At 36.9% G+C, this 12650-nt stretch overlaps 1 protein-coding gene across 6 annotated transcripts in view; it reads left to right on the plus strand.

Annotated features, from left to right (window-relative positions):
• Nucleotides 1-7734, plus strand: part of FLI1 (Fli-1 proto-oncogene, ETS transcription factor) — a 695335-nt gene extending 687601 nt beyond the window's left edge. For all 6 annotated transcript variants that reach the window (XM_044081108.1, XM_044081111.1, XM_044081113.1 and 3 more), the window contains one exon: nt 4718-7734. In XM_044081108.1, coding sequence (XP_043937043.1) covers nt 4718-5247 — 530 coding nt within the window. In that variant the 3' untranslated portion in view covers nt 5248-7734. The remainder of the gene's footprint in view (nt 1-4717) is intronic.
• Nucleotides 7735-12650: the final 4916 nt, after the last annotated feature.

Below are 12650 nucleotides of genomic sequence, written 5' to 3' on the forward strand. Positions count from 1 at the left end.
CTTAACTGACAGGTACCAAGCTGTGAAATGGGAAAATTCTCTCTCTCCTCAGCTGCCCATAACTATAGGAGTCCCACAGGGTTCTATCTTAGGACCACTACTATTCACAGTCTTCACAAATGACCTACACACCTCCACACAGCATGCATCTATAATTCAGTATGCAGATGACACTACCTTAATCTGTGCTGCACAAAACATTCCCACCCTCCTGCAAACAACTCAACTAGCATTCTCTGACATTGAAAACTACCTTATCAAAGCCCAACTTATCCTCAATCCAAAGAAAACTCAGCTTATGATTATAACCAGTTCTAACAAAAACACTAACAGTCAATTCACTATCTACTCCACAAATGCTACTCCAATTGCTCCAGTGGCACAGGCTAAGCTATTGGGAATAACCATAGACTCCCACCTAAAATTTGATAGTCATCTCAACTTAACTATTAAAAAAGTGCATGCCAAACTGGGGTCACTCTACCATATCAAACCATTTCTTACCAACAACACAAGATCAGCCATTGCTCGTTCCCAGCTTCTATCCACCCTACTATATGCATCTCCCATTCTGACTAATCTCAACAAAACTGAACTAAGCAAAATGGAAGCCTGCTATAACAGAATTGCCTGCTTTGCTGCAAATTGCTCATATAGAACTCATCACTGTACTGCTTTGAGACAGCTCCACTGGCTTGTGCTGCCCAACCTCCTAACCTACAATCAACTTTGTCTCTGTCATTCTATCTATTACCTTCCCAATAAGTGTCCTGCCCTCAAACACCTAGTACACCATCACTCAGCCAAAAGGCCTCTTAGATCATCAAGCAAACTACTACTAGAAGTCACCAACAGCTACAATAGCTTTGGAGATGCACTATATAGTAGTTCGGTGGCTAAAAAATGGAACTCTGTCCCTACTAGCATTCAAAACACATCATCCAAAGCCTCCTTTAATGACCTCATCAGGCAACATCTCAAGGAAAGTTGGCAGTGCCATGACTGCTCCCCAGGCTAGTGAAAGCGGATAACATATACATACAAAATCTAGAGCACTTGATAATAGTTTTCAATCTTACTCACAAACACTGGCTAATCTACAATGTATGTACTGCACCTGTGTACTATGTATGTATTCTACCTACATTCCAAAGTTCAGCTATACACCACAAATCTATTACTTACCTTTATTTTTAAAATTAATATTTTTTTGATTGTTCTCTCCACTGTAACTGTTTGTGCCGCATACCACTGTAAAAACATGTCTCTTGTAATTTGTGTGTATACTGATTATGTCTAAATAACTAAATGTGTCTGTAATTTTTCTTTGTGGAGCTTTTCTCCCCGGGCCTCTGCTGAAAAAGGGCCTTTTCGGCTCAGTCAGACACCCCGGTTAACAAATGTAAAATAAAATAAAAAATAAATAAATAAATAAATAAAGAACATGTCTTCTGCTTCCATCAGTGATATAACCCCTCAGGGCTACCCTGACTCCCTTAAAGCCAGTACATCCACTCATGATTTCTGACTCCAGTCAGGAATTATCTTGGAGAATGAGCTGGTGAACGTGTTCCCTACCCCCATCCCAAAGAGAGAGAGAGAGGAGCAGGCAAAGATGTATCCCTCCTCTCTTCTTTGTGACAGCTTTCTTAAATGCCCAAGTTCTTTTAGAACCTGAATTGCCTGGGTCATATCAGGCCTGTATCCCTCTGGCATTTCCTTGCCTTCCTCTTGAGTGGTCTCTTGTTCCTAGCTTATACCCTTGTTCATGTACACCATTTTCTGAAAAAATGTTAATCCACTTACACTTTGTTTAAAGCCATGAAACAGTTCTGCACTTGCATCATCTCCACCTTCTCTTATGTCTTCATCACCCTGTAGCCCTATGCATACCACAAGCACATGTTTTTCCTTTGAATGTCTGTCATTACTGTTCCAAGGTCCTGTTTATCACTTTCATCTAGACTGTCCTGTTGTAGAAATGGTATCCAGAACTGCACATGGCATTCTAGCCTTGTTTTCACCATCTGGCTATACAGAAAATAATAAGAAGAATATGCTCCTACTGGTGGTCTGCTCCTGTGCATCCTGATATTTTAATTATTTCATTGTCTTTCGTATGACTTGATTTACCCAGAAGTCCTTCATTTCTTTCCAGTAGCTCTTTTCCATCACAATACCCTTTAATATTATTTTCCCTAAAGTCTTAAAGACACTTTATTTGTCCTGCATTACATTTATGCTTCTCTAGGAAGGCCATTTATAATTTCTTACAAGTTTAGTTCAGTATATAAAAAAATCCTGCTAATTTGTAAGAAAGTTAAGTCTTATTTCAGTTATTTGTCATTTCCATAAGTAAAGCAGCACAGAATAGTGCTTCATTATGGCAGTGATGCAGAATAAATGATGTTTGTGTCTTTCGGCTTTTCCCGGTTAGGGGTCACCACAGCGGAACTCCGGTCCGCTAATGATTGGCAGTAGAGTTTTACGTACTGGCTTGCCGGGCCTAACGCACAACCTTCAACAAAGGAACGCCCATTCACGCCTGTCACTACACAGAAGACGCTCTAACTGAGAATCGAACGGGCAACGTCTAACTGTGAGGCGACAACGCTACAGCAGCACCACCACTGCAGTGATGCAGAATAAATGATAACCTGATTAAATATTAAATCAACTTTGCCTGTTCTATGGATCTGCGCTAACTAAGCAAGGAGGTACAACAGCTATTATTGTCACTTAGTAAGACACGCCTTAAGTGAATCTGAATATGTAAGCGGAGAACTAACAGACTGACTTGTCAATAAAATAAGTTGTATTAGCCAAACATAGAGACTGGAACTATATTGATTCTAAATGTTTCTATCATTGGTGCTTATAGTTCATTTTTCTTTTTCTGTTTTATATAAATTATGCTAAAAATACATCAGTCAAAAATTACTAATGAAACAGCAGTGCTACTAAAATACTGCAGTTTTACTCTTTACGACAAATACAGAAATGTATCAGAATATTGAAAAATAAAAGAAGATAACACAGTATTTACAAAATATTCGTAATATAAAAATAGGGGCCTACCAATAAAAAGTAGAGGTACCACACAGAATGCTAACTAGCAGTTACTAAAATTGATGCAGAAAAAGAAAAGATGTACCTAGAGGCAGGATATGTGTAAAAACAACTCTGTCTGTTAATGTTCGTGAAATAATGCAATAGTTTAGATCTAAACGACAGAAAAGGTGAGATGCATATCATATTGGATGGAAGAGTTCAAACAGCAGGAACATGTTTAGAGAAGGCTGTTTCAGAAATAGAGGCAAAGGGTAGTTTGTAAAGAGTGGAAAAGAAGCATTTTGAGATCTTACAGAGTATGAGATATTTACAGATTGGAGTCTAAAGGACAAAAGTTAAGAAAACACTGTTTATAGTAGAAGAATCATCAGCAAGTAAAGCTTAAATTTAGTGTTGGAAGGGCAGTTGAGAGGTCACCAAAGACAGAAAATAATATAAGACCTAATACTGATCCCTGAGGGACTGCAAAGATGGGGAGGCTAAAGATGATATGGTGTTCCAAAGTTTGACTTGTATACTGTGGTTGGAGAAATACTTATTGTTAACCCACAAAGTACCATCTTCAGAGAATGATTGCTTCCTAATTTGTTTTTCAGTATTAAAGAGTGATTAAAGTCTGTGGTCTACAGAGGGAGTAGGTTTGGTCGTCCCATGTCTATATGGGAAAAAAAATGTCAGGATGTCAGGGGCATGCAGCAGAGCTGGTATAATATTAAAGGTATGTCAGAGTTGGCAATGAGAGTTATTTAGGTGGTAGAAATCAATAATGAAAGGCAATGTTGGGGTATTTACCTTTTTTTTCAGTAATATGACCTGTGGTGGAAGATTGGCTGCTGACTAATTAAAGATCAGGGGATGTGAGATTACTGACTTCAGGCAGAGGAATACATTTTACATTTCTTCAGTCAGCTGTGATGCCACCAAGAGGAAAAAGAAAGATTAATTAAATATGGAAGGCATCCAAGGATGTAGAAGGAAACATCTTTTCAGGAATTTTGATTGAAGTATAGAGTCTTCACATGGAATGGCATCTGTTTAATTTTCAGAGAGTTTGTGAGCAGCACCAGAAGAGCATAACTTTTAAGAATGGCCAGGGGTCAATTTCAAAGGACAATAACTGAGAAAATGGTGGTGGGAAAGAGGGTGAGGGTAATTTTACTGGCAACTGGAACAGCGAAGTATTATATAAGTCTAAGGAAGACAAAGAGCTAGTAAACAAAGTAAGAGGTTTAATGCAGAACTATGTTACTGTGTGAAACATTTTGTTTCAGTTTAGTAGGAACTAAGACTAGATGGAAATTTCTTTGTCTCTTTATGTGATAGGATGATTTGAAATTCTTTGTAATAAGTATAACTAGGCATCTCAGGCGAGAGAATTAATAGTTTTCCAAGTAGTCTCTCTCACTCCCTCTCTCTCTGTGTACTGTAGCTCAGATTGGTTGATATAAATAACCCATTGAGGTCATGGCTCTGTCTTTTCAGCACAAGTATTCTGCTTAGCTGAATTTGGTTATTTTTCCTCAGAAAAGAGTTTTATGCATTTTATGCCTGTTACATAGCTTCGTACAACATACACCTTTCTTTGAGTTGTTTTATTTATGTAATAGCAGTGAATCTGTAAGTTTTTTCTTTTTTTCTCTTTCAGGAAGTGGGCAGATCCAGTTATGGCAATTCCTGCTGGAGTTGCTATCAAATAGTTGCAATGCCAGCTGCATTACTTGGGAAGGAACTAACGGTGAATTCAAAATGACAGATCCAGACGAGGTTGCCAGACGCTGGGGTGAACGGAAAAGCAAGCCCAACATGAATTATGATAAGCTGAGTCGAGCCCTGCGATATTACTATGACAAAAACATTATGACAAAGGTCCATGGCAAGAGATATGCCTACAAATTTGACTTTCATGGTATTACCCAGGCCTTACAACCTCATCCAACGGAGACATCTATGTATAAATACCCTTCAGATATAACCTACATGTCTTCCTATCATCCCCACCAGCAAAAGGTGAACTTTGTCTCTCCACACCCAACGTCAATGCCCGTCAGCTCTTCCACCTTCTTTGGCACAGCTTCACCATACTGGAGCTCACCTGCAGGTGGCCTGTACCCTAATCACAATGTCCAGCGCCATCCTAATAGCCATGTGTCTTCACACCTGGGTGGCTACTATTAGACATTTATACTAGCAATCCCTACTGGTTAAGATGGAATAAAACAGGACTTTAGGGACACGTGATTTGCATCAAAGACCTGGTTTGCAAAATGAAAGTGACCTTAGTACTGGACACTTAGTACTGGATTTTTGTTTTAATTCTGTAGCTTCTCTTCAGGGTGGAGTTTTGGCCAGTATATTTTATAGACATATTTTAGTGTTACAAAATGGTCAACAGCACCTGGATTTAAACATTCCTGTTTTTTTGCTATTACTTTAACTACCTAAAAGCTCTTTGTAAGATACTGGCTTAGAGAGGATGTTCTTTGGGAACAAAGCATAATATATGTCATCAGAATGCAACCAAGACATCTTGTTTGGCTAATAAGGGGAGACACTTATGGATGTCCTTAAACCCCTGGAATAAATGTTGATAGAGGATGTCAAATTACAATTTTTCTGATGTTAAAGAGGCAGTGTGAACTGAAAAGTATGTTCTCCTCTCTTCAAAAAGAAAAAAAAATCAAGACTTTTAAATCTGAATTGTAACTGGAACATTAGTACTCAGATGCGTTTTGCTGTCCATCTAGAAAGAAGCTTTAAGATCTTCAAGATTTTTTAAGAAACATATCCTATCAGCTACATTTTTAGAAGATAGTCATTTCTGAAAAAAAAAAAAAGAACTTCTGTTAATTGAAAATTGTCTTGGTGCTGTTCTGCTGTTCTTATTATTATATTTTTTTACATTATTGTGGGTCTAAAGCATCAGCTCTTACATACAGATACATAATTACAACTTTCACTTCTATAAAACATTCACACCCAATGTACTACAGCACAGATAACTGATGGCAGTAAACCATGATTTCTGGTCCTGTTGTATTTTGTTTGAGGATTTAGATCCAAACTCCTGAAAGCCTGCTGCATTCATTTAAAATAATCTGATGTCTGCTGGAAATGTTCTCCTTGTAACATGTTGTACTCACACTGCTTAACACACTAAGTCTAAATGAGAGCACATTTTTTTTAAACAGACTGTTACTGCTAAATCCTCAGACACCTCATGTTCTCAGCCTATTTTGCCCAGTAAGAAATCCACATTCTTCACTCTGGATATGTTATGTTCATTTGTACTCAGTGAAATCAGGAGGCAGAAAACTGCTACAAACGACATAGTCTGATGCTACTGTAATAAGACTCTTGGAAAAATGAGTCGATCTACTAAAAAACAGACTTCTGTTCCTGAACCTGTTACACTTATACTTCTGGAGGATTATATTCCAAAGTTTTTACTGGAGTCTTAGAATCTGATTTTTAGAAAAAACAAAAAAATCTGGAAAAAAAGAAGAGAAAAATGTGAGGATGATCTAAAGCTGCACATACTTCCTTCTATACATGCATTGAAGTCACTTTGAAAAGAACTTGTGGCCTTTAATTACATTTTGTAGTAATTTGTCAGAACCTTATTAAATGACTATACTTGATTTTACACATGTTAAAAACATACAGAAGCACAGAAAATGTTAAAAATGGCAAGTTCATCATTTTTTTTTCATTAAAACATATTGTAAACAAGAATGTCATCAAGTGAAGATGAAGCCACCATTTTGTTTTGCTTAGACATTCAGGAAATAAATAATCCACACAAAACATTTTGAGGCCTTCTGTTCTGAACCTGCTGTGCCTAAAGTTCATCAGGTGGAATGTTCTTAATATGAAACCTCTAGAAACCTGATAGGCTTGTGTCACTATATCCATAGTGCTTGAAGGCAAATATGTTCTAAATCCAAATTTCTAAAGCAGAATATTCCAAGATAATATAAAATAAGAGAAAAGCTAAATTGTGAGACCTTATGGCTAAACCTAACATGAAAAAATGGATCTAGAACTTTGTGAAGTTTTAAGGAAATATTTACAGAAATGTTGCAAAATGTTCAGAGATTCGCGAACGCTGTGCGTTTGTCAGCCCACCTGAGGGGTCAGCCGCGCATAAAGCAACTTACTGTATAAATTATGCAGAGTTATTTTCCTATATCTTGCAGTATTAAAACGAGTTGACCTCGGTCACAAATGCAATTTTTACTATTGAATCATTTTTTAAAGTAATATGTATGTCATTTTTATTGTCTGTACATTTGGGCTACAGCATTTTTCTGAATATGCATTGAAGACAAATGTTTTTTGATGAGGAAATGTTTATTCACAATATTTTTACTTAAATCCTAAGCACTGATGAACTATTTACAATCAAAACAAGCTAAAAGCAATGGACATTTTAGTGCTTTTGGGAATTTTAATGTAGTGTAACTGCAGTAATCACAGAAATGTTCCCCATTAAAATGGGGCTTTTGCTACTATATATGCAATCTACTTTTTTGGATACTAAATATATATACTTTTGCAAGTAATCTTTGTTTTGTTTTTTCCCTGTTATTGAGGGGAAAGAATATGTATGAGGGTTCATACTGTAAGAAATAAATCTGACAAAATAAATACCTGCTGCCCTTACAAGTGACTCACTGTTAATGCTCATTGTTAAATTGTTTTACATTGACAAAAAATTTTAAGTATTTCTTCATCCATTTTGTCTCTTTCTTTCACACTGCATTTTTTATCAGTATGAATTAAATTAGAAAAACAATGGAAAGCTGATTGTATATGAACTGGCGGGGTTGGGGGGATATAATGAATATTCTCACTACATCTTGATTAATTTCTCACGTCTATATTGTCTTATCGAAGTTTCAGAATATCAAATCTGATATGGTCGACACCATATCATCGAATTCTGAAACATCGAAAGATTTAAAAATTCCTAAAAACAAAAATAAATAAAAATTTACCTTTGCAAGCAGGGGGGCAAGCCCCCCTGCACCCCCATACCCCCTCTACTTAAATATACCAACTCCAAGACCGCACTACATTGTACTAAATGTAGATCTCCTCTTACAGAGATTTCTGTTTAAACGTTTGATGTTTTTTGCTTTCGCTAATCTGGTGCCGACAATATCAGCTTCGATATTGTCAGCCTTCGACAATGTGAAGTAGACCCAATTTCTCAGTATGCAAGAGTAATTCAAGCATATTTAAATAGTATACAGCTGTATCAGAATACAACTGTGAAGGGACATATTCAGTTTTGGGAGACAAATGATTCCATGAAAATTACAGTTGAATAAAACTGATGTATGTCATTGTTAGGTGTATTGCTTTATTCTTGCACCAAATTCAGAGCTATAGTCAGAGGTACAAGATGGAACAATTTATACTTTTAGGAAAATTATTTGTTTCCAATAGGATCTCTAGACTACTGGAAGAGTTAACAGATGAAACTGTGAAGTTAGTTTGGGGAAATGCATATAACAGATATAGGATGCCAAAACAGAGGGATAGTTGAGGGAATATTAAAATTAATTGCATAGTTTTTATCTCCAAAAGTAATTTAAGATGTGGGCACTCTATAACTGAGCCTTAATCCTTATCTTTGATTTGTTTTCCATATTTTTGAAAGCAAAGGCAGTAAAGTCAAACATCCTTGCATTTACTGAACAGAACCCAATTGTTGATAATTGCAAGTAACCATATTTGTTTACCGTTCAAAATCAAGAAACACATCCAGCAGCCGGAATCCTTAAAATAATATGTTCTGTTTATTAATAAATACTGTACAACCACATGGATTTAGTGCTTTCATCCCCTAAACCAGAGACTTCATGTAAAGAAATGATCTTTGATCCTTTTTACTCTCATCTCAGACCACAAAGGTATGAATAGAGGTTTTATATATATATATAAAGGCAGTTAATCAATCACTATTTTATTGGGAGTTGAAAAGAAACTCAATAACTAAGGCAAAATCTTTGCAAGTATGAGGAGAAAAAGAAACATCATACAGGCAATGGACAGAGATTACGCCTTAATCCTGGATGCTGGGATTACAAGGTAGGCAACTAAACCACTAAATCAGCAGCTAGTGCATTCCATCTAGAGCTTCATCACATCTGAAGTCAGTCACATGTGCATGATTTTTTTCTACTTAAAGTTTTCAGAAACTTTTCTGTGTCTGTGCAGGTTCACACATATGCATGATTTTTAGCTACTTAAAAGTTTCCATAAAATTCAGCTGTTCTAATTAGAATGCAGAGCAAACTATTTATTTTTTGTCTGTGCAAATACCGCAAAAAACCTGAAAATTGCTACTCGATCTATAGCCTGCTTTCTGTTATTTTTTTTTCATATGCCTTATTATAGGTTCATAGGTGTGTATTAGGCTAATGGCCCTGGAGCCTTTACAAGCCTAGCCCAAAAAAATTGCCCAGGCACCATGCGATCCGATGTTAGTTCACAGTGCCCCTATCCAATAGTGCAACTGGAATGATGCCTGGATTGAACTTTCTGTCACCCATCCACTCATCAAGATTTCTCTTGAAGTGGGCCAGCAAGGTGCTCTGCTTGACATGAATGGGAAGCTTATTCCAAAGTATGGGCAGTCTTTTGTAGATGAACCTGTCCCTCCAGCATGTACTGTTAATTGTGGTAATGAGGTTGTGATCTCTGGAGCATGTGGTGTGGGGGGATTGGGATTTCTTTAGGTGTAGCATTTCAAGTAGGGCTGGGTCAGACATGGCTTTTTAAGTCAAGCAGAGATCATCTCTAAGTAGACGATAAGAGACTGAGAACAGCTGAAGTTTCTTGAGTCTGTCCATGTAGAACATGTGGTTAAGGCCTAGGATCCTTTTTGTAAGGTACTTTTGTGGCCTGTCCAGCTGTTGTAAGTGTCTGGTCAGGTACATGCCAAATGGGGTGTTATATTTGATGGTTCGTCTAATGTGGGATGAGTAGAAAGGGATGATGACCTCTTTCTTCCTGGATGTGAAACCTTTGGTTATAATATGTGCCACGTAGAACAACTTTCTGACCACAGTGACAATGTGGTGATCAAAGGTGAGGTGGCTGTTGACCTGGGTGCCCAGATCTCTTATGGCCCCTTCAGTTTACTCCCGGTACCTCTTACAGTTCCACAAGTTTTGGCCTGCTGTTAGTCATAATGTTTGTAAGTGACACAACTCATTATTCTGATAACAAAAAAACTGTACAAGCCATGAGATTTCAAAACTATGTTACACACTAATTGTTCTCTAACTGTTCTCTGTGTAGCACCAACATGTTTCTCTCCTGTTGATTCAAACTTAACAGACATTTTTTTCAGATAATAAAGAAATAAGTACATACATACATACATACCTGTATCAAGCAAATACATTGTCAGGTCTCCTAGAAAGACAATATAACAAAAATATATATTTAAAGATACATGTAGTCACATATTTACAATCTAATTTAACAAAAATGCAAAACAAAAACAATTGCAGAATAAGTATTTTTCTGTCAATGTTTTTATTAAAACTTTCTTATTAGTTTAAGAATGAAGAAACTGGTGTTATACAACATCAATGCCTATTCAAAAGCAGTGAATAAAACACAGTGTGCATAAACTTCAGTTTGGAATTACATTCTTTCTCCCATCATACATTTAATTAATTTCAAAGTTACAGGGAAGATGGGCCTATGTCAGAAATCATGGGATGCAAGTCAAAGAAATATTCCTAGACAGGGCATCAGTCATGCTCAGTACACAGATATGCACTCACTCATACACAGCACAAATACCTACAAGCAATTTTGTGGCACACAAGTTTCCATACAGCATGTCCCTGGAATGTGAGAGGAAACCAGAGCACATAGTGAAGCACTCAACCAAAGAGAGAGTGTGATGACTCCATACAGAAGGTACCCCAGATATGAACGGAACTGGAAAATGCATAGCTCTGAAGTACTAGTATTAACTTCTACATTACCGTGCAACACAAATTGTAAGAATAGCTATCTATACTGCAGAATACAGTCTTTCTGCCATCCTTGATATTAATCAATACACCATTAATCATCAGTTCCTTTTTTGTCAGGAAAGGTTGCAACAATCAGATCTGACTCCTGTCTTCCTATTTTCTTACACTGTTTTCCAATATGAATACCTGATTACTTCCTTTGCTGTTCAGTGCTGTGATTTTATTAGACAGTGCCAATCAGTATATTAGTTAATAACGTGCAAACACCTCACCTATGTTTCCTCCATTCATTGCTTTCATTATACTATGTTACTGCTGTCACTGGAACTTTTGTCTTAATTTGTACATTCTTCTCCACTGTAATACTATCTCCCAAAAGATATATGTTCTGTATGCAACTTGCAAATTTATTAACAGAGTCTCCAGATAAGAAAACAAGTAAACCAATCAGACCAAAATAGCAGTGTATATATATTACATCAAAATATCATAACCTCGAACCTCAAATAAGTTTGAAAAGCGATACACAGAAAAAAAAAAAAAAATGTTTCATCTTTTCTTAAAGGAGCTCAAGTCCACACACCCTCACCTCCTGCTAATTATATATAACAGACTCTGAGACTGCACTACAGTAGGGAAAGAGTATATTCCACAATCCCTACTGTTCTGCAATCTGACAAAAAAGCCAGTTTTTTGATGAACAGCTGACTTTCAAACAGCTAAACTGCGTTTTTAACCATTCCAAAAAAATCATATAATCTGTGTATATGTATTTATAATGTGTGTGTGTGTGTGCGTTTATGTACAGTTTCGTGTAGCCAACTAACTAATGGTTTTGGAGTATAAGAGAAAACTACTGGAGACTACTCAGAGAAGGCACCATAGATTTTGGGAGAATATACAGATTTTTAACACAGTCAGTGACATTTACAAATTATCCAGATTTATCCCTATTTGGACAGCCTCTATACAGTTGTCCCATTTTATCTAATGAAATAGATATTCCTTGCCACCCATTTCAGTGGGTGCACAATCATCCAGTCCTCTCATTTTGTAACAAACTTCCTGTCTCCCTCTTCTCTGCCTTTGCCAACAGCTTGTCACTTCTTTGAAGAGTCACCTTCCTACGTGCCTTCCTTTGGTATGCCATACATGTCCAACTCCCTAGAGAGTACTGCCCTTGCTACTTTATTGCACTTTTCAACAATTTAGTTTGCTGAAGACTGAGATCACCTCAAACTCATCCACCTGCAGATGAGTACTCCTATGTTTCCCCCGCAACACCTCTTAAAGGCAACTTACTCCAATATATTTTGGAAAACTGTATACAGAGATACTGACCAAGCCTCCTCTTCTTCACATCTCCATCACTCCCCCTCATGAGTAGTCCTATCTTTTTCAGTTTCTTAGGGCTGTAATTCTACAACACCACAGTTTACAGATGTTTAAAGCAGTTTATCTTATGTATTACATGCATGCATTACATCCTCACTGATAAGTTTATTTATTTGTTGACTGCAGAAGTAAACTGGTCCTTCTCTGACACTACTCAGGCTTGAGCAACATGGACAAGGA

This window comes from Protopterus annectens, chromosome 8.part0 (genome assembly GCF_019279795.1).
Source record: "Protopterus annectens isolate FY-2018-M chromosome 8.part0, PAN1.0, whole genome shotgun sequence".
NCBI lineage: Eukaryota > Metazoa > Chordata > Ceratodontiformes > Protopteridae > Protopterus > Protopterus annectens.